Genomic DNA, 26668 nt, shown 5'->3' on the forward strand with positions numbered 1-26668 from the left:
GTAACTGATGAGTGGGGGCACTGGGGCATAATGGTTGGGCAAAATGCGAACCGAGATACTAAGCGCTGGTTTCTCTAGCCAGCCCACGCCTCCTGCCTCAGCTCAACGCCACTCCCTCCCCGCCAAGTGGCTCTCCGTTCAGGAGGCGGGACCGAGTTCTCCGGGGGCCCCTGGAGGCTCGGGGCTGCAAGCTTTGGGAGGCTGGAAGGGGAGAGAGGGAGGGGCGCTGACTGGGCAGTCCAAAGAGGAGGGGGCCTTTAATAGGCTCGCCCAGCGCCTGGTTTGCGGCGCCGCGAGTGGCAGCGGTTCGAAGAAGCCGCCCTGCACCTCCCTCTAGCTCTCGGCTGCAAATCTCCGTCCTTGCACTTGACAGCGATTGTACTTAAGCTCCCAGGGCGCGCTTTGCTTGGAAAGGCACAGGTAGGAGGCGCGGGCTGCTCGGTGCACGCTCACTGCTCTGGGAGGAGTCTCCCTCCCTTTCCTCTGCTTTCTGGGAGCTACGGACTGCCCCGGAGCGTTGGTGGTTCCCGTGTGCCGGCTGCAAGGAGACGCGCCGGCGGCGGGGAAGCCGGGCCGAGCCCTTCCGAGAGCGCGGTCGTGCGCTGCCCGGCGCCATGCTTCTGCTGGGTATCTTAACCCTGGCTCTCGCCGGGGGACCGGCTGGCGGGTCAGAGCCAGATCAGGAGGTGGTGGTCCCCATCCGACTGGACCCGGACATCAACGGCCGCCACTACTACTGGAGGGGTCCCGAAGACTCCGGGGATCAGGGACTCATTTTTCAGATCACAGCATTTCAGGAGGACTTTTACCTACACCTGACTCTAGATGCTCAGTTCCTAGCGCCCGCCTTCGCCACTGAACATCTGGGCGTCCGCCTCCCGGAACTCACCGGGAGCTCTCCAGACTTGCGACGTTGCTTCTACTCTGGGGACGTGAACGCCGAGCCAGATTCTTTCGCCGCTATGAGCCTGTGCGGAGGTCTACGCGGAGCTTTTGGCTACAGAGGTGCGGAGTATGTCATTAGTCCGCTCCCCAACGCCAGCGCGCAGGCGGCACAGCGCAACAGCCAGGGCGCACACCTCCTCCAGCGCCGCGGCGCCCCCGGCGGGCCTCCCGGAGATCCCACCTCTCGCTGCGGGGTGGCCTCAGGCTGGAACCCCGCCATTCTGCGGGCGCTGGACCCTTACAAGCCGCGGGGGACCGGCTTGGGAGAGAGTCGCAGTCGGCGGAGGTCCGGCCGCTCCAAGCGCTTCGTGTCTATCCCGCGGTACGTGGAGACACTGGTGGTGGCGGACGAGTCAATGGTCAAGTTCCACGGCGCGGACCTGGAGCATTATCTGCTGACGCTGCTGGCCACGGCGGCACGACTCTACCGCCATCCTAGCATCCTCAACCCCATCAACATCGTCGTGGTCAAGGTGCTGCTTCTCGGAGACCGCGACACAGGGCCCAAGGTCACGGGTAACGCGGCCTTGACGCTGCGCAACTTCTGCGCCTGGCAGAAGAAGCTGAATAAAGTGAGTGACAAACACCCAGAGTACTGGGACACGGCCATCCTCTTCACCAGGCAGGTGAGTTGATCTGTCATCTCTTTGGACCCCAATAGCCCCATTTTCTTAGGGTCACCTCCCTTAGCTCTCCAAATGCCCTTTGTGCCAAACAAGTGACCCCAGGTTAAAATTTCATTGATCTCTTCCGACTCCCACTTTGGATCTTCCAGCGACAGGCGGCTCTTAGGCTCCGTGGAGCTTCGGCTCTAGGGCATCTGGATGCACGTGGGCGGTCGGAGGAACGCCCGCTACTTCAGAAGGTGTTGGCCCGGCGTGGCCAATCAGCGCCTCCTCGATCAGGCGCCGAGGGGCCGGAACCCAGGAAGTTGCCGCCCCGGAGCCGCAGTGTGTCTCCGCGGCAGATAGGAGGCGCTCTGAGGATGGTGTTGGAGGGGTCGGGAAAGGTCCGCCCCTATTCAACCCGGGCGTCTAAATCCTTTCAGATATCTCTTCGCAGGCTTCTCTTCTCTTCTTGTAAAACTGGAAGGTGTTGCAAGCATCCCAGTTCAGAGCCTGGCTTCGTTTCCTCTGGGCATGTTGAGTTATCCTCTGTCCTGGGCCTGGAAAACCTGGATTGGGATGGAGGGGAATCATTTGGGATATTTTGTGGTTGAAATGGAAAGGACAGACTCAAGTACCGGGAGCATTCCGTCCTTTGTTGCTGCTTCTCCCATACCCTCCTGTGCTGGCCCGCCTTTTACCTGAGGGGATTCCAGTCTATTCAGAGCAGGCAATGTAGTTAGAGCACCCGTTTGGAGCTGGAGTTTCTAGTGGAGTTTCACTGGGAGCTGAGTTGGGGAAAATCTCTCAATTTTCCCATTTCCTTGTTGGCCCAGGGTGACCCGTTTGCCCTGATGTGTGCTATGGAGCAGAACAGGCAAGGTTGCTCATGACACCGACTCACTGAAACTTCCAATGACCACACTTAACGGTAGCGCTCCAGCTTCTGTCCCTGGCGGTGTGCAAGTGGTGTGAGCTTGGTAAAGAGCGTCTGGAGACCCCAGGTGTGGGATTGGAAAGATACTGAGTATGGGGCTTAGAAAGATGGTCAGATCACAGAAGCAGCTCTGCCTTTTGCTATGGGTCTATGAACATTTACATTCATAGATACTGGAGTGATTGGGTACTGTGAAGTTTTTGGATTCTTGCAATTTGTCAGATTCATGGATGGGACTGGGAGGAAGATGGGCATCCAAGTGACCTGGTTCCTCTGATTTTTGGGGCCGCAGCTCGAATCTGTGCCATGCTCTTGTTTTGTTATTATCGCAACCACGTCATTCTGGGGATGGGCCAGAATCCTTGGTTGCCTGTGGGGCTGTCACTCCCCACTCTTTCCAAAGGCCACTCAGAGCTGTGCTGGCACACACGGGGCTGGAGCTAACGTCTTCCACGCTAACCCATTTGGCATCGCTTGTCCCCTCCTGGAATTGAACTTCCTCCTTTCCCAGCCTTCTCCTCCCACCACCTGGTTTCTCCAGGGAGGTCTTTGGCCTGAGTCTGTTTCCTTGCACTCATTCTTCCAACTGAGGTCTGTAGAGCTGCCACTGCCCCTACACACACTGCCTGAGTCATGGGGAAACTGCAGCGGAGGTGGCTTCCACCTCTGCACACAGACCAACTCGGCAGTCAGATTGCTGGGGGAAAAAAAAAGCAAAGGCCAAGAACAGGATATCTTAATGGGCAAAGCAGCTGTTGGCCCATCTGCTACCTGGGATGCCCCCGTGGAGGTCACTCTCGGCTTCTGAAGTAACAGACCTCAGTCTCCGCCGCTTAGTGGCTAGGCTGACTTTTGGAACCAGCCCTAGAAAGAGGACTCCTGCTGGGAATATGGGCCACACCACCAGAAGGATTCACCTTTTGAAGAAGCAGCAATCAAGCAGCGTGACAACTTCTGTCTGTCAGTGGTGTGTGCGAGACCCAGGGGCTATGTTAACCATGCATAATGGAGACAAGATGCATGAGCACTTGGGTCAGAAGGAGTGATGTTCAAGATGTGACTTTTAGAAGCTGTCTTTCTCTTAGGCGTCTAGAGGGCAAAGCCGGAAAGTGGGGAGGCTGTGTTGGCAGGACCGATATCCAGGTATGTGCTTAGTGCTTTAGAGTGAACATCTCTCTCTCGTCTCCTTGCTGGCACAGACTTTAGGGCCTGCTGCATTCTCAGGGTCTTAGGAACTGCTCATTCCTGAACTCCCCTGGGGAAGGTACAGTATGGGATGAGAACAGAGTGCGCAGCCGCTCTTTGTAGACCAAGGCAGATTTGGTCTCCGGGAACCAGGAGTCTCCTGCTGTCCTCCAACACAAGAGGAACTTCTGTTGTACTTTGTAAGGGTTAGTAGTAATCCTTTAACTCAAACATGAGCTTCCCTGATTATTATAATGGTGTAATCAATGCTTTTTCAAACTAAAATTGAAATATATATATATACACATATACATATTGATTCTATGAAGATAACATTGATCCTTGAACAACATAGGTTGAACTGCATGGGTCCACTTGTATGTGGACTTCTTTTGATACCGTGCAGTACTCTAAACGTATTTTCTCTTTTGGTTTTCTTAATAACATTTCATTTTCTCTAGCTTACTTTATTGTAAGAACACAGTACATAGTACATACAGCATACAAAATATGTGTTAATCTGGGGCGCCTGGGTGGCTCAGTCATTAGGCGTCTGCCTTCGGCTCAGGTCATGGTCCCAGGGTCCTGGGATCGAGCCCCGCATCGAGCCCCGCATCGGGCTCCCTGTTCAGCGGGAGCCTGCTTCTCCCTCTCCCACTCCCCCTGCTTGTGTTCCCTCTCTCGCTATGTCTCTATCTGTCAAATAAATAAATAAAATCTTCAAAAAAAATATGTGTTAATCGACCGTTATCGGTAAGGCTTCCTGTCAACAGTAGAGTATTCGTAGTTTAAGTTTTTGGGGAGTCAGAAGTTGTATGTGGATTTTCGACTGCATGGGGTTCAGTGCCACTAACCCTCATGTTGTTCAAGGGTCAACTGTATATAGTTTGTTTGGATAAGAAGTTTTCAGAAATGTGCTTATTCTGTTAATCACCTTTTGTCTATAACAGATCTTGAACAGTCAGACATCTTAGGGTCACCTATTCCTTGGTCCCCCCAGAAAATTCTGAAAAATGGCTAGTGACTCTGACTGATAGTACTCTAGTTGTGGTTTTCACAGGGAGGAGGCGGGAAAGGGTTGGGCTTGGTCAGACTGTATTTTCTCCTGTGAGGAAGAGGTGAGCGCAGCTCCTGGAGAGTTCCAGGTGCCGGGTACCTGAAGGGGTGACAGTAGGAGCATCATGACTGGCAGGCACCGGAGCTTCCCCCTCGACCCACTATCAGAGTTGTTGTGTGTTTAAACAAGGCTGGGCCAGGCTATGGGGAGACTGCTGTCCTCTTGGCAGGCAGAGGGAGGGGCGTGGGGCGTTGAAATCAAAACACTGGGAAGACGTGACCCAGGGAGGAGCCTTTGCTGTGTGCAAAGGAGAAAAAAAAAAAGATCATACAACAAGTATCTTGACAACTTGAGGAGTTTACTTAAAGATTCAGAGTAAGTTCATGTTCCTGGAGAAGGAGCACACATCTGATTTTGCAAAGCAATCAGTCTCCAGACTCATAACAGCAGGGTGAGGTCAGCACGGGATTGGAACCAGGATCTGCGGAGAATTAGAGCCAGTCTTTCTGGGTGGACATTCATTTCTATGAGAAGAAACGTTTCTATGGCTTCTTGTTGCCGTGGGCAGCAGGAGCGGGATTTGGTGCTGGGACGTAGTAGGAGTCCCAGCTGAGCCTGAGCTGTCTTCTCTCTCTTTACCTCTGATGCCTCTGCTATCTGGGTAACTTTGTGGTCGACCCGGTTTCATGAATTTGTTCTACATTTTAAAAATACTTATTGAGCATCTGTTATTTCCAGGTACCATCCTGGGTTGTGGAGGTACAGATATTAAGATGTGGCCCCCGGCTTTCAGGAATTCACCGAATATCAGGGAGCCTGACAAGGAAGTAGCTCGTTACACTAGGGTGTGTTAAGTGCCATGAGGGAGACATGGGCCCTCTGTCCGAAGTCCAGTGGGAGACATTCTCCTTGCTTCAGAGCCAGGGAAGCCTTCGGGGATGGGGTGGTGGAGGGGGGACAAGGGACAGGTGGCAAGAAGGCACTGGGATGGGAGCTGGTGGCGATGGGAAAGGAAACTTGTTTCCTGTGTTGCAGGAGGCTCTCTCCTCCATTCCACCACCTGTTTTGCTATTTGTAACATTTTCTCCTTTGAATTGACTTGGTCTTGTAGGATTTACAGTTTGTGGTTTTTCTGCTGGCTTATTCCTTCATTTATGTTGTTTATTCTGTTGCCCTTAGTACCACTGTGTGCCGTTCCCTTGTCCCCTCCTTCCTTCACCATTTTTTTCTGTGCTCTCTTTCTCCTCTTTTGAGATTCTCCAGGGCAGGCTCCTTGTCATCTTTCTCTTCTCTTTTGTTTCCTTCATTCATGTCCTCACCCTTTCTGCCTCTCAGTCCCAAGCTTGGCGCTTACCTTCTTGTTTTGGCCTTGAGTTGTACTACATTTTGTGTGTGTGTGTGTGTGTGTGGTGGGGGGGGAGCGTACATGTATTCTATACTGTGCAGAGTGGAACAGCACTCTGGAACCTCATTTGAAATAGAAGCCAGTTCTTTCTATAATAAACAACTTGCCATATGGCAGTGAAATTTAGTGTTCAATAAAAAAAGATTAATAAAATGATAATATGTATTTTATACATATCTCCTAATACAATAAAGAGAATCGTAATTTTGTCAGGATCTTTTTTGAAGTCAGGACTTGGAAGATATTAGCAGAGAGGGGCATCTGTAATTTCGGTATTTAAGAGTTTGTAAATTTTTATCACTGAATGGAAACTCAACACTACTTCTAGGAGGGAGGCAGGTGGGAGGAGAAAGAGAGAGGAAGGATTGGAATACGGTTCCTCCCCGACTTGGAAGGTGGTTGCTCTTCTCTCTCCTTCTTTTACTTATACCAAATAAGAAAGCCTGTATTAATGGTGGAGGATGGGGGAGGAAGTTTGGAGGAGGGAATGTGTACCAGAATCTCTCTCTCTTTTTTTTAGTTTTTATTTAAATTCCAGTTAGTTCACATACAGTGTAATATTAGTTTTAAGTGTACAATATATATTTTTAAGATTTTATTCATTTATTTGTCAGAGAGAGATAGAGAGAGAGAAGGAACACAAGCAGGGAGAGTGGCAGGCAGAGGGAGAAGCAGGCTCCCCGCTGAGCAAGGAGCCCGATGTGGGACTCAATCCCAGGACCCTGGGATCATGACCTGAGCTGAACCGACTGAGCCACCCAGGCATCCCTCAGGTGTACGATTTAGTGATTCAACACTTCCGTACATCACCCGGTGCTCATCACCATAAGTGCACTCCTTAATCCTCCTCCCCTCTGGTAATCATCGGTTTATTCTCTATAGTTAAGAGTCTGTTTCTCGGTTTGCCTCTCTCTCTTTTTCCCCTATGATCATTTGTTTTGTTTCTCAAATTCCATGGATGAGTGAAATCATATGGTATTTTTCTTTCTCTGATTGACCTATTTCACTTGGCATAACGCTCTCTAGCTCCATCCATGTTATTGCAAATGGCAAGGTTTCATTCTTTTAATGGTTGAGTAATATTCCACCGTATGTGTATACCACATCTTTATCCATTCATCAGTCAATGGACATTTGGAGTCTTTCCATAATTTGGCTATTGTAGATAATGCTGCTATAAACATCAGGAGGAATGTGCACCAGAATCTTTTTCTTCTTCTTAAACACTGGTTGAATCACGAAGGCAAATAGGTTTTTTCCCTCCTTTGGTCCTGCTCTTGTCCTACCTTTGAACTTCTTGGTAGACGTTTGTATCACTCTTGGTGCATACCCCCCACCCCCGACACCTTGCCTCGATGCCTATCCTTGGTTGTGTGGCACAGTGGAAAGAACACAGGCTTGGAGTCAGGCAGATCTGAGTTTCAGTCTTGGCACTTGACTTTTAGCAATGGACATTGAACGAATCAGCCATTTGAACTTCACTTTCCTCATCCATAAAAGGATAATGATGATGACAATGGTACTGAACTTAAAGGCAGTATTGAGGATAAGTTAGCAAATGTTCCAGAATAGGCACCCAGTTAATGGCAGCTACTGTCATCGTTACCTTCATGGTCACTCAGCACATGTTTGTTGTTGTTAAATAATTACCTACAGGTCCCTTGCCAGAACTTACATTTGGGATAGCCCTGTTTTAAAGCATTCTGTCACATTGCACTTGCAAGTATACTTAATATTTGTCTGATTTTGTGTGGAAACCATGGTCCCAGCATTTGCCATTCCCACTGACATGTAAACTCCTTTAAGCAAGACCTTTTTGTATCTTTGTAGCCCCTCCAGTGGGCCCCTGCATGCAGCTGCTGCTGTTCAGTATGTATTCATGGGAAGAAGGCACTGATGTTAGCAAAAGGACTGTGTGTGGCTATGGGTGCTTAGGTAGTTCACCTCCCTTACGAGGGATCATTAATCCAGTGTTTGTAGCTGTCAGGCTGCAGGGTTGGGAGAGGGAGTCTTAGGTTCTTCTGGCATTTCTTCTTGGCTCTTTGCCATCGGTTTTTGCCCTGGAGAAAGGAGAGGCCCCAGCGAGGAGCCAGCAGACATGGTGCAGAGCAGGGATGGGGTCAGTGTGTCAATGCAGGTGTGGGGCAAAGAACCAAGAGCTTGCTCAACCAGGAAGGGGGTGCAGGCACTGCGCCTAGAGCACTCTTGGCTCTTAATCCTGCCATTTCCCTCTCTACCGACCTCTCCCAGGTCTCTCCCCACTCAGTGGCCAATGTGAGCTTTGGGGGCTCAGGGTAAGGGGTGGACAGTCTTGTTATCTTGAGATTCCCTAGCCCCTTCATTCGTGGGGTGTCTCTGTACCAGAAGCAGTCCCAATGCAAGGGAAGCATTCAGCTCTGAGGCTGCACTTCTGGATTTCAAACTTCACTCTGCCTCTCCTTTCCGTCTACCCTTGGGCTCACTGACCCTGTGCTAGTATCTTACCTTCTCTGAGCCTCATCTGTAAAATGGGGCCTAATAATGGCATCTCCCTCATAAAGCCTTTGTGAAGATTCAATGAGCTAATACAGGACTCTTAGAACAGTGTCTGGCTCATAGTAGCAACTCAGTAAGTGTCCACTATCAACATTATGTTAGGTGTGTACCCTCTCTTGAACTGATGATTTCTGGAGAAAGCTTGGTCTTCCTGCAAGCTTCAGATTTCTGTTCTTCCTCATTGAGGTAATTCTTGTCTCGGTTATCTCAGTCTCCCACTGTGATACCATTTTGTACACCTTGAGGAATTTATATTCTAGTGAAACCGAACCTGCTGATGGACGGCACCAGGGTGCATTCTCTTCTTCACCAGGCATCCTTAGCCACATTGCCCAGACACGCAGAATTGCAATCCCATGCTTGGGGATTACAAACAGCAGTGGATTTGGGGTTGGACAAGGAAATACAGTGATGCATGACAGAAATTCAGATGAGAAACAAGTAAAGGTGCAGTATTAATACCAGTGCGGGGTGGTTTTCAATAGTAATTATGGTATCCTGACTAGCATGCTGTGGTTCAGCCTGAAGACCATTGCCGGCCTTGGTGTCAAAAGGCATGGGGTCCTGTTCCCATGTTAATAACTGTGTGGCCTTGGGTGAGCAATCTTAGTCCACTGAGCTTTAGTTTCCCCATCTGCAGAATGAGAGGATGGCTCTGAGGTTGTGTGAGTGTGATACTCGGGTGCTATGGTGTGGCCATGAAGATGAGCCCAGCCCTTCCATGAGTAGGAAGTTGGCTACATGAGAACATGTGTCTTCCGCTACATTAAAAAAAAAGTTAACGTGCTTGATTTATGTGGGTCCTCCACCCTCCATACTGCTGGAAAATATGAGCATCTCAGTACATGGCAGGGGGAAATGAGAGGAGGTGAGAAGGAGGCCTGTGGGGAGTCCTGGTGGGGCGTGGTGGGAGTGAGCGTGGGAAATGTGGATTGGGCCACTGCAAGGTGCTTGCCTGCTTGCTTTCTCTCAAACTGTGGCTCCAATCCTAAATTATTTTATGAAGAAGGACAGTTAGAAAACAATAATCTGGGAGGGCTAGGTTCTTGGCCAAGATGATTCTTGGGTCATCTGGAAAAGCAGCCGCAGCTTCAAGGAGAAATGGCAAATTACCAGAAATAGTGAGGTAGGTAGGGGTTGGGTGGGAAGTGCCTACATTCTCCAGGCAGAAGGAACCCGAACAGTTTCTATTCCTGGAGACAAGTGCCTGAGCTGAAGAGGTTAAAGCCATTTGAGTGCATCTGAGTTCATTCCAGAAGGGTGGAGACATTCAGTGCCACAAATGAGGCGCTTCTGAGCCCTGCGCACTCGCCTGTGGGCGTTCAAAGAACTCAGGTCCAGCGATTCTTCACTGAAGTCCCTGACTGGGGGAAGAGGGACAGGCAGAGCCTCTGACCCCAAACAGCTGCATCTTCCCACAGTGAAGACACTGGTTACTGCAGGCTGGCTGCTCTCAGCTACACCCTGACCCTCAGGAAATCTGCCGGCTCCTTCCTTGTTCCTCTTGTTTGATCCAGGGAAACCGGGATTTCTTGATGGAAAGAACAGGTTGCTCCTGGCCAGGAAGGGCCTGCAGCTGCATGTCTTCACTCCAGAGAGAATCCACCCTCCCAGAGAGGAAGGAGGCTCTTGGCTTTAAGGACCTTCCAGCGGCAGAGGCAGGCTGCTGGGCAGCGGAGGTCCAGTGGCTGAGCTGTCAATCTGGCCTCACCATTTCTGCTGAGCAGGGCAGCGGCTAGGACTCTGAATGTCCACGTGGGTGACCTTCCCTTTTCTGGGATTTAGTGTCATGGGTTAGTAGACAAATCAGGGTTCTTTCCATTCTCAAGTATATCATTCTGTGTGTTCCTTTTATAACCAGAGGGCCAAAAGGGGCCGAGCACCCTGGGATCGGGGCAGGAGCAGAGGCTTAATTAAGGCACTGCTCCAGTCTGGGTTCTAGTTGAGAATTGGCCCTTCTTCGGAGGAGGAAACTGAGGCCTCGAGGAGAGAAGTGACCTGCCCAAAGTCACACATCTACTTTGTGGTGGGGCCAGGACAAGAATCTAGCCTTCTTGGTTCTTCCTCCCATGCCCTTTCTCTTACACAAAGTCAGCAGTGAGTGTGCATGGTGGCCCTGGGGTAGTGTTGTGTTTGTCCTACAGGCTCTCCTTATGGGCTGTGACCACCAGACAAGAGTTTTCAGAGACTCCTGCCTTAGTGGGGATGCTATACTGTAGTGTCCAGGGACAAATGGGCCCAGTTCCCCCACCCCCTACCCCATGCCCCCATGCAAACCTCCATTCCTTCCCTCTTGGTCCCCTGCCCCCTTTTCCCTCCATTCACAGGCTGTTCCGTGCGACCCAGTCCTGTTCCTCAGCAGTCATATTCCCTAAACTGCTTGTCTGGTGGACTTCCCCTCCCAAACTCTTCTAGGTTTCAGAACTCTAGCGGAAGGAGAACTTTCTGGAAGGGTGAGCCTTTGGAGAGGGAAGAGTATTTGGAAGATAGGAAATTTGAAGTTCACCCCAAGGGTTCCCCGAAGTGGCATACATGCCACATGTGAGCCCAGGACAGCAGATCAAGGCTGGGCATGCATCACTCATTGATGACCGGTGTACTCTGGAGTCTGATCGCCCTCTCAGTTCTTTGACCAGAGAAACTGTTAACTCATTAGGAGGTGTGACTATCACCTGACCGTGGGAAGCCAAGTTTGACTGCTCAGGTGGTAAACTTCTGAGTGCTCTGGATTAAATTTTGCTGATTTTCTGTACTCTGACCACTTTCCTCCTATGCCCTCTGGCCCCACTAAGTCTGCTGCCCACCTTTCCCCCCATGTCAGCATGTGCCTGCACACGCACGTGCGCAAAGCCCTAAAGGGAACGGAAACTGAGAACAGTTCTGGGTGTGTTTATGCGGACACCTTGGCTCCCATGGAGAACACACACAGCTCTTTCTCTGGAGAGTTAACTTAGGAGTTGCTGAGCAATCAGCTTTGACGTGGTGGAAAGAGTGCTGATGATATCCAATCATACAGACCCCAGTGCACGTTTCTGCTGTGCGACTTGGACCTCTCTAAGCTTCAGCTTCCTTGTCTGCGGAAGGTGCTAATAGCTGTCATTCTTCCAGTGGGCTGTTGCGAGGATGAAATATGGTCATGCATGTGAGGTGCACACACGATGTCAGCATTTAATAAATCATCACCATGATTAACTATGAGCATGAGCCTCAGTTTTCACCTTTGACAAATAGGTATAATAATATATCTGCCGCCTAACGCTGCTGGGGATTATGATACCTAGAGTAGTTTCTTGTTAACTCTAAAGAAAGGCAAGGATGTAATGAAGACAATCCCAGTATCACTGATTCAACAGTGTCCTCTCTGTTAAGTGATAAGTATCTTATCCTATTTCCAACTCCTGGGCTCTTAAGGTATGTAGGTGCATTGCTGGCCCACGATGCTCAATAAATTCATTGAGATATCCGCCCCCAGTGCCCCATTTTGCCCTTTCACATCCCTGGAAGTGCTTCCCAATAGGGTTGTTGCAGGAAGTCTTAGCGTCTGCTGCAAGTTTTAGTACAAAAGGAGGGACTATCTTAGGCGGTGATCCATTTCTTTTTTCTTCCTAGCAGCCAGTGAGCCAGGGGTCCCCTTGAGCTTTTGCAGCCAGTTGAGCTGTGTCTGGATAGCAGCTAGTATCCACCTCAGTCTGCCCCCTCCCAGCCCAAGGAAGCCAAATCTCTGGTTTGGGCGGGTCCTTGGCCCGTGAACCTTTGGCTGAGAATCTGAGCTTAATTCATGGTTGTCCAAAGGCAATCGCTCAGCAAGGACTGAGATGGCTCAGGGCTGACTCCGGATGAGGAACACACTGACCTTCCGCCCCCACCTGCCTCAGTCAGCCCTGACCAGAACCTCGCCCAGCTGTGGAACTCACCATTTTCTGGTTTGGAAATCTGTCTCTATATAAAGCAATGGCCTTATGGTTTAATTTTGTACCTCCTTACGGGATCTCCCTGAGTAGGATTTGGGTAGAATCTTCTTAGAGAGCCACAAGGCTTTCTTCCTGAAGCCTCCTCCCTCAGCCTGGGTTGATTCCATGAATAGCCCTGCAACCCCTTAGGAGAAAGGACCTGGCTAGGAAGGTGCTGGGCTTGGTTGGATGGGGAGCGGGGATGAGCTGGAACATCCCATAGGATGCCTTTTCTTCCCATCAGGTTCCTTCTGTACCTGTCACTAATTTCTGGCTGGCTTCTGCTCCCCCCCCCACCCCGGCAGGACCTGTGTGGGGCTACCACCTGTGACACGCTGGGCATGGCTGATGTGGGCACTATGTGCGACCCCAAGAGAAGTTGTTCTGTGATCGAGGATGATGGGCTTCCATCAGCCTTCACCACTGCCCATGAGCTGGGTAAGGCTAGAGGGGGTTCTTGGGTGGAGGGGGGAAGACTCCCTTCTGGGGTCTTTCTGGGTTTGTCCTGAGTGCTTTGGGCAGGGGGTAGACATTTGTCTTTGCTTCCTCATGTCCTAAAGCCTTAGGGATTCCTTCTTAGGGTTAGAGTCTGCCTTAGCAATGGCTTTGTTTTATTTTTTCCTATTGCCCCAGCGCAGTTGGCCAGTGATATTGTCTGACTCAGCAGCCAGAATATCTCATCAATTAGGCACTAAGGGGAGAATATTTTAAATACCCTGCTGTCCTCACTGAGCCCATAGCCTGATGGCCAGGACCGAGAACACAAGAACACCATCTTGACATTTGCAAAGCAGCCTATCACTAGGTCGAAATGACCAGCCTGAAAATTGCTGACGTAGGCTCTCTAGCTTCCCCAGCTGATCCCCCCTCCTTTTAAAACTGCAGAGCCCACATCCTTCTGCCCTCTGAGTCCTCTTGCCTTACCCCACAGGCCACGTGTTCAACATGCCCCATGACAATGTGAAAGTGTGTGAGGAGGTGTTTGGGAAACTCCGAGCCAACCACATGATGTCTCCAACACTCATCCAGATTGACCGTGCCAACCCCTGGTCAGCCTGCAGCGCTGCCATCATCACCGACTTCCTGGATAGTGGGCATGGTAAGCCAGGAGGACAGAGGAGGGATTTGGGCGCTGTCCCTGGAGAGAGTGCTCACCACCTCTCTGGACCTGTCTTCTATTGTCTAAGGCATGCGTGACCCCAAAGAGTCGGGCTCTCAAGGGGGTCCATTCCACTGGACCTTGCTTCATTGTCTCCTTACCATTTAGACTCTGGGCCAGCCACGTCCCACCTTTCTCAACTCCTCTCTCACGAATGCCCTTGGCTCCCTGCAGGCGACTGTCTCCTGGACCCACCCAGCAAGCCCATCTCCCTGCCTGAGGACCTGCCAGGGGCCAGCTACACCCTGAGCCAGCAGTGTGAGCTGGCCTTTGGCGTGGGCTCGAAGCCCTGTCCCTACATGCAGTACTGCACCAAGCTGTGGTGCACTGGCAAGGCGAAAGGGCAGATGGTGTGCCAGACCCGCCACTTCCCCTGGGCAGACGGCACCAGCTGCGGCGAAGGCAAGTTCTGCCTCAAGGGGACCTGTGTGGAGAGACATAACCTCAATAAGTACAGGGTGAGTGTGTGGGAGCTGCGCATCGGGGCTGCTGGGAGGCAGGGGGTGGACTCGGAGGCCTCCAGGGGCAACAGGCTTGCAGCGCTGTGCCTCTGTTTCCCTGTCTGTGGTCCTCTCCCCGTCTTGACTCTGAGACTGGAGACAAGACATACGGTAGGTTAGAGAACTTGCCGAAGCCTTCCTTAGACATGTGAGAGAAGTCTCTCACGGGGCGCCAGGAGGTCCAGCCCTCAGCTCTGGGCCTCATCCTACCTGGGGAGGAGCTCTGAACCCAAAGCCCAACACTAGCTATTCGACATTCCTCACTTGTTGGCTCCTTCCAGCCTCCCCTTATCAGCTATTTCTGAACGTGTTTTGTTTCCAGGGAGCTCTGGGCCAGAGGTGAGCCAGCCTCAGAGCTGAAAGGAAGCAGATCCCTGGGCAAAGCTGCAGTAATTTGCTGCATCCCGAACCCAGCTTCACTTTTTGTCAAGATTGTTTTTTGAAGCTGAAACATAATAGAGCAAAAGTTATTTTTTTCCTGGTAAAAAGGAGTAACAGTTGAATCAGAACAAATCCCAAACCCCACATGTTCTCTGAATATAATAAACTCTTCAGGTCTGGGGTTGGGGTCGCAAAGGGATTGGGACTTTTTCAGACAGGAATAAGACATCCATCCTCTCCCTTGATCCTGGTGAGGATGATCCCTTTCCCACCCCTGCCTCGGCTGCAGAGGGGCTTGACTGGGGGTTTTATGTACATGGACATATTGGCTGCCCTGAGCTGGGTTTGGTACACAATTACGTAAAATCTTTTTCTGTGTTTTGGAAACCTATATTTAATTAAACCATTAGCCATTTATTGGGCACCAGCCCACTGTATTTAGAGAACTGTGTGAGGTAATGTGGTAGTCAGAAAAAGAAATAAAACCTGGGCTGTCTCTCAGTGGGCTCACAGTCTAGTGGGGAAACTAGAAATGTTACTATGGTCCGAGACGCAGAGACATGTGTGTTCTGTGTTAAGACTGAAGTGTGAAAACGTGTCATGGGAGAAGAAGGGATGGGAGATTAATGATGATTAGAGAGGTCTGAACAAACTTTGGTGAGGAGGTCAGATTTAAAGAGAGCCTTGAGGGATGAGTAGGCTCTCTCATCAGGCAGAGATGGAGCAAAGTTAGGGAGGTGGGGCAAGCTGGAGGGGTGGATGGATGAGGGCTGTTTGGGAAAGATCTTTGGGGGCATGGTTCAGGGCTAGTCTGGGGTAGCCTTGACCATCAGGCTGTGGGTTTAAACTAGAAGGTCCTGAGGACAGACCAACCGTGGTCAGCTCCTTCTCTTGGGAAGATGAGTCTAGCGGATAAAGACGTTGCCCAAGAGGATATTGGATATAGGAAATGTGATCTGAGAAGCATATAGAAAGACAGTCCATCAGCAGCAAAATCCGCTATGTCCTCAATCTCTTCTCTGGACAATCCCTTTACCACCCTGGCCCTTCACAGAGGACACTGCCCTAATCAGCAGAGGTCAAAGCACAAACTTCATCTTCCTAATCATGCAGCCTCCCTGGCTCCCCGGGATCTCAGTTGCAAGAATCACACTCTGACCACCAAGGCCCTGTTGTCCAGCCCTCTAAGTTTTGGACTCCAACAATTCTTCAGTCCCACTTGCTCTTCTCATGCCCTCATCAACCTTCTTCTTGAGATTCCATGGACCATTGTTAAAATCACTTCTTCATGTACACTCATGGCTCCCATGTTCCTGCCTCTCTCAGCTATACTCGCTTGGATAAGGCACTGTTCCTGCCTCTCTCAGCTCCCATGTTCCTGCCTCTCTCAGCTATACTCGCTTGGATAAGGCACTGCCCTGGTGGAATCCAGCTCCCATGTGTTCAACTGTGCTATTGTGGGTGAGTGTGGCTGGAGAAAGACATGAAACCGTGCTCAGCGGTCTCAGTTTGAACTCATAACCTGACAATGTAGGTGGGCCCGCCCTCCCAGCGTCCTACACGATCATGTCACACCTTCGCCTCTCTCCTCCATTACTGACTCTTTCTCCTCATTTCCACTTTTGCCAGTGACCTTTCTTCCTATCTCATTAAGAAAAAAGAAGCAATCAAGTAATCAGAAGAGAACTTCCACCATCTCCCACCGCCACATCCGCCGTCCGCCCTTCTTCGGTGCCTGTAATATCTACCTTTCCTCCTTTGCGATGGATGAGCTGTCCACGCTCTCATTGGAGGCCCGGAGCTGTGCTTTGCACTGATACTGTCCCCTCTATTCAAGGAAAACACTCCTTTAATTCTTGATCTCTCTTCTGCAGTGTCAGATTTCCCCTCTCTTGAGTGGAATCATTCCTATTAGGATACAAACTTGCTGTAATTCCTCCCACCTTAAACAAAACTTCTCCTAATCCTACTTCCTCTCCATAAATCACAGTGTATCTCTCCGACTCCCCTTCCCACAAAGTTCCTGGAAAGAGTGGTATGAAATTGTTCTCTCCAGTTCGCGTCTTGCCATTTTTTCTCTGGAGCCCATTCCAGTCTGGCTTTCAGTCCTACTCTTCCTCTAAAAATAACTCTCACTAAGGTCGCCAAATGGCCTCTACACTGCTGAAGTCAGTGATTGATTATCATTCCTCATATTGCCTGACCTGTTAGCAGCATTTGACACAGCTGATTACCATCTCCCCTGGGAACACAGACTCCACTGTGTCTTGGTTTCCCTCCTCCTTTACTAGCTGCCCCTTCTGGTCCCCTTCACTGGGTCTTCCTCACACTCTTGTTTTTCCAATGTTAGGCATTCTAGCTCTGTCCTTAGCCCTTGTCACTGTCCACACTGACCTCTTAGGTGATCTAGACCAAAGGCTTTAAGTACCGTTTACATTTATACGTTGAAGTCCCCCAGATTTGTATCTCCAGCCCAGACCTCTGTCCTGAACTACAGACTGGCATGACTCACTGAGTCTTGATGCCTCCATGTGGATAGCCGATAAGCATCCTAAACATAACATCTGTAAGACCAAGCTCCTGATCATCTGTCCTGAACCTGCTTTGGCAACTCCATCCTCCCATTGCTCGTGCCAACCCTTTTTTCTCTCACATCTATCCATCTGATATTTCAGTAATTTCTGTTGACTCTATCTTCAAAATAGAGCCGGAATTGAGCCTTTTTTTTTTTTTTACTACCTTATCTGCGATCACCCTGCGCCAAGCTACCTTGGATTATTGGTCTTGCACCCTAACTGATCTCCTTGTTGCTGGTCTTGCTCCTCACAGATTGTTCCCACCATAGCAGCGAGAGAGATCCTTTAAAAGTAGGTTAGGTCATGCCACATGCTCAGAACCCTTCAGGGGCTCTCCTCCATGCTCAGGATGGTGAACCCTATCTCTGCCTTCATTTCCTGCTTCTCTTGCTCTTGTGATGCTGGAATACTCCAGGCCCGTCCTTCCTCAGGGTCTTGGCATTGCTCCCTCTGCCTAGAGTTCTTTCCCTCATATCTGCACGAGTCCCTCTCGTACTTCCTTCAGGCCTTTGCACTGCTGTCACCTCTACAGTGAAGCCTCTGTGACCCCCTGTAATATAGAGCAGCCCACCTCACCAAGGCCCTCCCTCCATCCCTCTCCCACCTGCATTTAGCCCCTCCTGACATTCTGTATGCACTGGCTTATTTTTAGTTTTTTCTGCTGGGATGCAGTCACTTCGAGGGCAGGGATTTGCTGCACATGGCGCCAGCCATTAGTAAGAATTCAACAAATATTTGGTGAATGAATGGCTCACGGCAGGGCAGGAGTGTTTTCTGGGGGATGAATGTTTTCTGTAGGAACAGGTAGGAAAAAGTGATACCAGGCTAAAAACAATAGTAACAACAACAACAACAACAACAACCACACAGCATCATCTCAGAAGCCACAGAGACAATGTTAAGAACTGAAAAAAACTGGAGACAACAAGGTCTAAGCTTAGACTCTTTCAGTTTATGGATGGTCATCTCTTTGAGAGAGAGCTTCCCTGGTGTGATGGGGACCAAGCCCATATTGCAAGGTACTGAGGAGGGAAGAGGTGCAAGGAGCAAATGTAGACCCTCTTAGGAAATGGAAGGCTGGAATGAGGTGGGACGTTATTGGAGGAAGAAGCAGGGCTATCGGCAAGTGTTTCTTTCATAGGAGGAGAGACGTGGTGACACCATGAAGCAAGAACTATACGACAGAAGGGCAGATAGAATAACTATGCTGCATGTGGGCATAAGTTAAAGTATTTAGATGACATGCAGCCAGTTCCTGATTAGCTCCATGCGGGTTAGTCACTTTGGATGACGTATGACAGCATTTTAATCCCAGGCTTGTACAACTGGGCTGCTTCCTCTGTTGCCTGACTGATGTGAGTTCAGGGGATGAAAACTTGCTTTACTGGCATCCTAAGAAAAACATAATGAAGAGGATACATTTTCTATCCCTTCTCCACCCTCTTAAAAAATGAAACAACACTGCCTAATTCACCTCGAAGCCAAATAGAGTTTTGGGATTGCTTTGTAGTTTCCTATCCTCGTCTCCTCCGAGCACAAACATTAGAACCTCTTATGGTGAAACTTTCTTAAATTCAGCCGCTGATTGAGCCTAAGATCTGGTTCAGTCTGGTTTGGAGAGAAGTCGGAATTATGGAACATTTACAAATAAAAATATTCAGACATCTATGGCAACAAGATTTCCTGGCAAGGCTGGGGGCTGCCTCTGCCGTAGATTTAGAGACTCTTGTAAATACACTAACAATAGGTAAGGAGAAACTTTGAACTCTTGTTCGGTGGCAAGCACAGAGCTAGGAATTTTCATACACATTGCATCATTTAAACTTCTGTCTGATCTCACACCTGAGTATTATTGGCCTCATTTTTGCAGATGAAGCACTTGAAGTTTAAAGAGGTTTTACTACTTGCTCAAGACCACCCATATGGTGAGGGCAGAGGCGATGATAGAACTTGGCCACCTGACCCCAGAGCCCAAAGAGGTCTCTCTTCTGAGCAACCTCATTTATAACTGGGTGTGGCTGGCATTTGCTAATTACCAGGTTGAAGTGTTGTGTGGGCGCCGTGTACGCTGACCATTTGCTTGTCATTTTTCCCTTGGGATACACAGTGGATTTCCTTCTGGTGGGATGGGATCATGGAGGCTGTACCCGTGTAACTCTTCTGCAGGGTCAGGGTGTGGATGTGCATCCCAACCCCTGCAGGAGTAAGACGGACTCTTTCTCATAGGTGGACGGCTCCTGGGCCAAATGGGAGCCCTATGGCGCCTGCTCGCGCACCTGCGGTGGGGGCGTGCAGCTCTCCCGGAGGCAGTGCCGCAACCCCACCCCTGCCAACGGGGGCAAGTACTGCGAGGGAGTGAGAGTGAAATACCGATCCTGCAACCTGGAGCCCTGCCCCAGCTCAGGTGAGGAGGGGAGGGCCCCCCCCCCCGCCCCCCCCCCCCCCCCCACTTCTTGGCTGCAAATTACACAGTCAAGATTCTCTCCCCTAGCACAAAGTCTGGAAGTGCCAAGGAGCAGATTCCTCTTGGGATCACTTCTTTGCCCACTCCCCTTGGGCAGGAGTGTTTTCTTCTTGATGCTTAGGCTGGGATGCTAAGTGGCCCAAGGGTATGACACACCAGATGGCCCTTTAGTTAAGAGCTTACAAGCCCATCTTCATAAGCAAGAGTTCTTTATCTAGGGTCCATGAACTTGGGTGGGAAGGAAATTACATCTCTATTTTTACTAGTCTTTTTAAATTTCCTTCAATTAGAAATTTAATATTTTTATTACTACTCTTTCTATCAAAATTTATTATTTCTTTTAATCAGGCAACAACCTGTAATACTACTAGTACCCGTGACTCTGTCACCAGTAGAAATCGTGGATATTTTCATATGGCATTTCAGTTGTTGGGGTTTCTCAGAATGCCATTTATTGTCATCACTACTTGAAAATGACAGTGGTTATTAGACTCATCACTGAATCTTGTTATGTAATGGGTTAACAAGGAAGCGCAAATATCACAAATATGTTTCAATATATATTGAGAGTTGTATATCATATAATTGGTATTGTTTGTAACCTATGTGATTTATTTTATCCGCGTGATAACATTCTGAAAATAGTTTCAAAAGACTCCTGAAGGGTTTGATAGCCCAAAACTGTCCGGGATACCTGTTATAGAGGGAATCGAAGTCCAGATTACTGTGGAAGGTGGCACAGTGCCTGGGGGATGCATGATCCTCTGTGACCTGCATCCTTTGGTCCTAGCCTACTTTAGTTCTTTGACATGGAGTGGCGTCAGTGATGAGGATAACTTGGCTGAGGGTAAGAGCTGCTGAGATCCGCAGGTGGCTGAGCATTCTGGGGAGGGATCTCCCTGCACCGCCCCTCCCTTTAGCTTCCTGCCTGTTCTTCCTCCCTCCTCAGCTTCAGGCAAGAGCTTCCGGGAGGAGCAGTGTGAGGCTTTCAATGGCTATAACCATAGCACCAACCGGCTCACCCTTGCCGTGGCGTGGGTGCCCAAGTACTCCGGCGTTTCTCCCCGGGACAAGTGCAAGCTCATCTGCCGAGCCAATGGCACCGGCTACTTCTACGTGTTGGCACCCAAGGTGAGTGAGCGTGGGGCAGGAGACCAAAGCAGAGAGAAAGTCTTTGGGGATCCATCCGGCTGAGCTGCCCCTCTCTCCTTTTCTCCCCCGCGCGGGGCACTGCAGGTGGTGGATGGCACACCATGCACTCCTGACTCCACCTCGGTCTGTGTCCAAGGCAAGTGCATCAAGGCTGGCTGTGATGGGAACCTGGGCTCCAAGAAGAAATTCGACAAGTGTGGGGTGTGTGGGGGCGACAATAAGAGCTGTAAGAAGGTGACAGGCCTCTTCACCAAGCCCATGTGAGTTCTGGGTCCTGGAGCAGTGGGAGGAGGGCTGAGTGGAGCTGACCCCAGGCGGTGAAAGCTTGGGTCAGACTGGGGTAAATGGGCAGTGCCCTTACTGTAGGGACCAATCGGACTCTTCTGCGAGTGTGATACTCATTCATTCATTTCTTCATCCATCCATCCATCCATCCATCCATCCATCCATCCATCCAGTAGAGATGAATGCTTGCAGAGTCCACCACTGAAGAGGAGAGGCTAGTTAGGGAGATGGCAGAGAGTCATTAGGGTCTATCTAGAGTTCTAGAATAAGACTCACCCATGTTCAAATCTCAGTTCCCCATTTTCCGGATGACCTTGAGCATGTGACACAATCTTTGGTATTCTGGATTTGCTCACTTATACAGTGGGTATGACATGAATATATTTCCTGTCATGCTGTTGTGAAGAATAAGGGTGTTAATTCAAGTAAAATGCTTAGTGTTGTACTTGGTGCATAATAAATGCTCACTAAATGTTCATGATGATAATCACAAAACAAAACATGCCTGGAAACAAATGTGACAGCCTCCCCATCTCACTGAGGCTGAGGCCCTGTCCTCGGGGATGAGATTGAGGTGAGAATGGCAATAAACAGCAGAGCAGGAGGCTAGGACCGAGGGATTCCCCCTTCCTGGGAGATGTGTGCAGGGTCAGCTGAAGAAGTGTCGCTAGGCCTCTCAGATTCCTACCTCCAGAGCCCGGGGCTCCTGGCTTTCTGAAGTCCAGCATATTCCCTTTTATTTTCAGGGGGTATGTGCTCCTTGGAAAGTCCTGACCCATGCTCTGGAAGAAGCTGGGGGAAGCAGAGCCCCCGAGGTCTCAGTTGAGCAGGGATATGGTGGGCTCTGAAAACTTGGGAGTCCAAGGCCTAGATGGCTGTCCAGGAGTCTTGGCTGCCCCTCTGGACACAGCACTCTCTGCTGGGCCCCTAGCTGGGCGACTTTTCTGGGAACTGGGGGCACTGCAGGTGGATGGCGTTTGCAGGGATCTGAGAGGGAGGCCCAGTGGAGAATTAAAGGTAAACACTCCCAGACTTGCTTCACTGGCTAAGTGGCAGGTGCTCCTTTCATAGATGAGTGGAGCTGGAAGGAGACTTAGAAATCATCTATTTTGACCCCCTCGTTGTATAGGTGAGGACACCGGAACCAAGAGAGACTGATTTGCTTGAGCCACCAGGGAGTTGGTGTCCAAGGCTTGATCTGGGTGCCCGACTTCAGGGCCAGTGTGTCTTAATGGGGTGTCTGGCCCCAGCCTTGGAGTCAGGGATGGTAGACTTATTGTCTGCCCCTCCTCCTCATCCTTCTCACAGTTAATATATATTAAGTGCTTACTGGGTGGCCGGTACTATGCCATAGGCTTTATGTGCTTTAATGAGGTATGTGTGATTATGATCTCCATTTTCCAGGTGAGGCAACTGAGAAGCTAAGTGACTTATCCAAGGCCAACAGCTGAGTCAGTAGTAGGGATGGATCTGGCTCCAAAGCCTTGGCTTTACTTTGCCTTAGAATTCACCATGTTATAGAGGCACTGGGCGGCACAGTTGGTTGAGCATCCGACTCTTGGTTTCGGCTCAGATCATGATCTCACGATCTCAGGGTCATGAGATCGAGCCCCGCGTTGGGACTCTGAGCTCAGTGGGGAGTCTGATTGAGATTCTCTCTCTCCCTCTGCCCCTGCCCCTGCTCTTGCTCTCTGTCTCTCAAATAAATAAATAAATGTTTTTTCTTTTTTAAAAAGAATTCACCACAATATAAATATACTGAAGAAAAAATCGCAGGGCGATACAGCCAGGGTATGTAGCTCTAGATGATGTGGTGACACTCTCATACTGCCTTTCAGTTTGTGTGTCCCCCTGACCTCCCTTGGGGTGGTTGAAGCCGTCTGGTTAGTCTCTGTACCTTCCCTGCCATCTTGGTGACCTGCCACTGGGTTTGTGAAATGTGAATCAGCTGTGACTTCTGTGGGGAACAAGGGCCTTATGTCCAGGCGTCTGTCTAAGGCACAATCCCCTTTCCCACCCCAGGCACGGCTACAATTTTGTGGTGGCCATCCCCGTGGGCGCCTCGAGCATTGACATCCGCCAGCGTGGCTACAAGGGGCTGATTGGAGATGACAACTACCTGGCCCTGAAGAACAGCCAAGGCAAGTACCTGCTCAACGGGCACTTCGTGGTGTCGGCCGTGGAGCGGGACCTGGTGGTGAAGGGCAGCCTCCTGCGCTATAGCGGCACAGGGACGGCGGTGGAGAGCCTGCAGGCTTCCCGGCCCATCCTGGAGCCGCTGACCGTGGAGGTCCTCTCCGTGGGCAAGATGACGCCACCCCGGGTCCGCTACTCCTTCTATCTGCCCAAAGAGCCTTGGGAAGACAAGGCCTCCCACGCCAAGGAGCCCCGGGGCTCCTCTGTGCACCACAACAGCGTCCTCAGCCTCTCCAATCAAGTGGAGCAGCAGGACGACAGGCCCCCTGCGCGCTGGGTGGCAGGCAGCTGGGGACCTTGCTCTGTGAGCTGTGGCAGTGGCCTGCAGAAGCGGGCGGTCGACTGTCGCGGGCCCCCCGGGCCACGCGCGGCATCCGCCTGCAGTGCAGCCCATCGGCCGGCGGAGACAAGAGCCTGTGGGGAGCCCTGCCCGACCTGGGAGCTCGGCGCCTGGTCGCCTTGCTCCAAGAGCTGCGGCCGGGGGTTTAAGAGGCGTCCACTCAAGTGTTTGGGCCCCGGAGGGCGGCTGCTGGCCCGGGACCAATGCAACCTGCGCCGGAAGCCCCAGGAGCTGGACTTCTGCATCTTGAGGCCGTGCTGAATAGGACCGTCTTTTTCTCCTCCTCACTCTCCACCCCATTGGTGCTGCCAGGGTTCTGGCCAGCTGGAGCCGTGGGTAGAGGGCAGTGGCCGGGCATCCAGGCCATGACGTCACCCACTTCGAGGGACGAGGACCACAGGAAGGGGTGAGAGGTGCCCTCCTCCGCCCTGGCGTGGGCGGGGGAAGCCAAGTGACTAACGCAGAGTCTACCTCACTCCCGGCTCCTCCAGGGCCCAGTCTCTGGGAGAGGCTGAGAGGTGCGGGCACTGGGCAGAGGCGCTGGGGCCCAGTTTCCGAGGGACCTGGAGGATGGGCACCTCCCAGGCAGAACTTCAGGGACCTTGGCCCCCGTAAGGGAGGCCACAGGCTGCTGGAAGAGCCATGGCCCAGCAGCTTGGCACCCTCAGGTGGCCCCGGGGGCTCTAAGCCATTGCTGAACAAGGCAGGTTTTTATGGTGCTGTCAGCCCACCTTTTCTTTCTGACTGACAAGGACTGAATAATAAAAAAAAGGCTGGTATGGGCAGAAACCTGGTAGGAGAGTGGGATTAGGTATAACTGGAGCTTGGGCTACCCCATTTGGAAAGAGGTTTATGTGTAGGGGGAGTCGGGAGCTTTCTCATCTTCCTTCTACTCCTGGCCCTCCCTCAAGAGCCCCCTCTTCTTCCTGTGTTGTCCAGGACATCAGGCTGGGGGGAGGGCTTCCCAAGTACGTGCCCTCTGAGGCTTTGCAAATAGGTACAGGACGTCGATAGGGAGTTTATTGCCTTCTTCAGGAGGGATTGGACCGTTAAAAAAAGATATAAGGGATGATGGATTCTGTGGTGAAGCAGGGAGTTTGAGGAGTGGCCTAGAGGGTTCAGTGTCACCGGGCCTGGGCTTGAGCTTTGGGGGAATATCACCCTGGGTTGGGGAGGAGGCCCCAGTTCCAATGGCTTCTTCCTCCAGAGAGGCAGGTATAAATAAGACTGCTGCCTTAGGCTCTGTGTTGCCCCAAAGAACCTTCAGAGTGGCCACGGTCCTGTCCCCACTAAGAGGGATGTGGGAGATGCCCAGCAGGGCTAGGTGCTGAACATCCACATGCCTGTAGGGGTGTCTTCATCTGGACAGCTACATGTGGTCTGGCTTTGGGCCCATCACGTGGCGTTGCAGTTGGATAACCAGGTTCACTGTTTGCTACCTCAGGTTATGCTCTCTGGGTATCCACACCTGTCCCTCCCCTGGGGCAGTGGTGACCCTGGTGCTTCCAGCAGACCTGGCTGTTGTCCTCTGCAGACTGAGCTGTCCAGACACAAAGATGAGTGTGTGGCACATGGCTTCCTGCTCCCTATAGCCTGGCCACCCACTGGGGCTCCAAGTATGAAGGCAGGACCTCTCTCTTCAGGTGCCTTGGGGACAGGTTTCAGGAGACACAAGAATCAATGACCTGACCCAGAGGCACTTGGCAGCCACCAGTCGGAACGTGTGTCTATCCTAGAGACGTGTTGGGGATGTAGAAACCAGGGTGTTTCCTATAGCTCCAAGTGGGCAGATGTTTTGGGGTTAGAGAGCCTTTGGTCAAGCAGGGTATTTCTTGAGGGTGCAGCCGCTCCAGCATGAACATGGGAGATTCTGCTTCTGAGTTAGGTAACATGTCCTGGATTTTAGTGAGGTGACATCAGAGCAGTGTCATCCCTGAGAAAGGGGGTTTGGTCCTTTTATCTGGCTTCCCCTAATAGCCAGAATCCACAAACCAGCCACCCAGGCAAGCCTCTGGGATGGTGCTCGAAAATCCCAGCCTAACCCTGGGCTGAGCCCTTGACCAGAGCTCCCACAGCAGGGCAGAGGGCGTGCGGATCTCTGAGGCAGGGCAGGAGAATGAAATGAGGAGGAATCTTTCTCCTTGTATGGGTGAACACCGTGGGGCTGCAATATCCAAAGGGACCCAGGGCGCCAGGGCAGATGTGGACCCCCGCTAGCCTAGCCGACGATAGCACTGCACCCCGTGCTTGGTGCACCCATCCTCGACGAGGAGAGGGTGGCGCGGGGGCTGTGCAGAACGGGCAGGGGAATGGGGAGGGTGGGAAGCAAGCTGCCATCAGTGGGGGTGACTGGTCCCCTAGCAGAGCAGCTTTATAAATCATTCCAGGCGGGACAACCTATCTTGTTCCTGACACAAGCTGGGCCTCAAATGCTCTTTTCTGTCATGATGTTTTTCTTTTTCCTTTTTTTCCTTTTTAAAAGAAGTATGACCAAGACAACTTGGGAGGTTTGTCTTATCTTTGACCATTTTGCTAATCCAACCATGTTCTCCAAGCCTGAGCAGAGACGAGCCTCGAGGTACAGGTTTCTGGTGATGGAATAAAAAGTTCTCATGTCCGTAGAAGACGAGGAAGATTCTGGGGGCTCCAGAAGCTTCTTCCATGGGGTGTGGACCAGTAAGGATCTGGGCTCAGGAGCCCCCTGTCTCCTCTGCCCTTTGTGTGCACTGATTGGAGGAGTCCAACCTCGTGAGCCTCGCCGTGCTGGAGTAGGGGGCTGGGGCGAGCTGAGGGGCTTGGTTGTTCCCAGCCTGGGAGTTGGCTCCCTAAGGCACTAGACACTGTCACTTCCAGAGCCCCCTTTTGTGTTTGGTTCTTTTGCATTCCACGTGCTGCAGAAGGACGGAAGGACTGGGTACTGGCTGGGCTGTGTATACCGTGTATACATGGGAGCTGGCTGCTGCAGGGACAACAGCCTGCTCCTAATAAAGTTGTAA

The 26668-nt window shown here is 51.1% G+C and overlaps 1 protein-coding gene across 1 annotated transcript; it reads left to right on the forward strand.

Annotated features, from left to right (window-relative positions):
• On the forward strand, positions 1-26668 carry ADAMTS15 (ADAM metallopeptidase with thrombospondin type 1 motif 15). Its single transcript, XM_032426427.1, has 8 exons — positions 1-1571; positions 12925-13057; positions 13551-13718; positions 13953-14236; positions 19462-19639; positions 20649-20830; positions 20936-21111; positions 23159-26668. Exons 1-8 carry the CDS (start codon positions 615-617, stop codon positions 23931-23933), a joined length of 2853 nt encoding a protein of 950 aa, XP_032282318.1. The 5' UTR covers positions 1-614; the 3' UTR covers positions 23934-26668.

Source organism: Phoca vitulina, unplaced genomic scaffold, assembly GCF_004348235.1.
Source record: "Phoca vitulina isolate PV1807 unplaced genomic scaffold, GSC_HSeal_1.0 scaffold34, whole genome shotgun sequence".
Lineage (NCBI taxonomy): Eukaryota > Metazoa > Chordata > Mammalia > Carnivora > Phocidae > Phoca > Phoca vitulina.

Excerpts from the sequence above, each read along its gene's own strand:
- ADAMTS15 (XM_032426427.1), top strand. The coding sequence starts at position 615 with ATGCTTCTGCTGGGTATCTTAACCCTGGCTCTCGCCGGGGGACCGGCT. Across the intron at positions 19,640-20,648 it reads GGAGCCCTGCCCCAGCTCAG|CTTCAGGCAAGAGCTTCCGG; the intron begins GTGAGGAGGGGA and ends CTCCCTCCTCAG. Across the intron at positions 21,112-23,158 it reads GGCCTCTTCACCAAGCCCAT|GCACGGCTACAATTTTGTGG; the intron begins GTGAGTTCTGGG and ends TTCCCACCCCAG.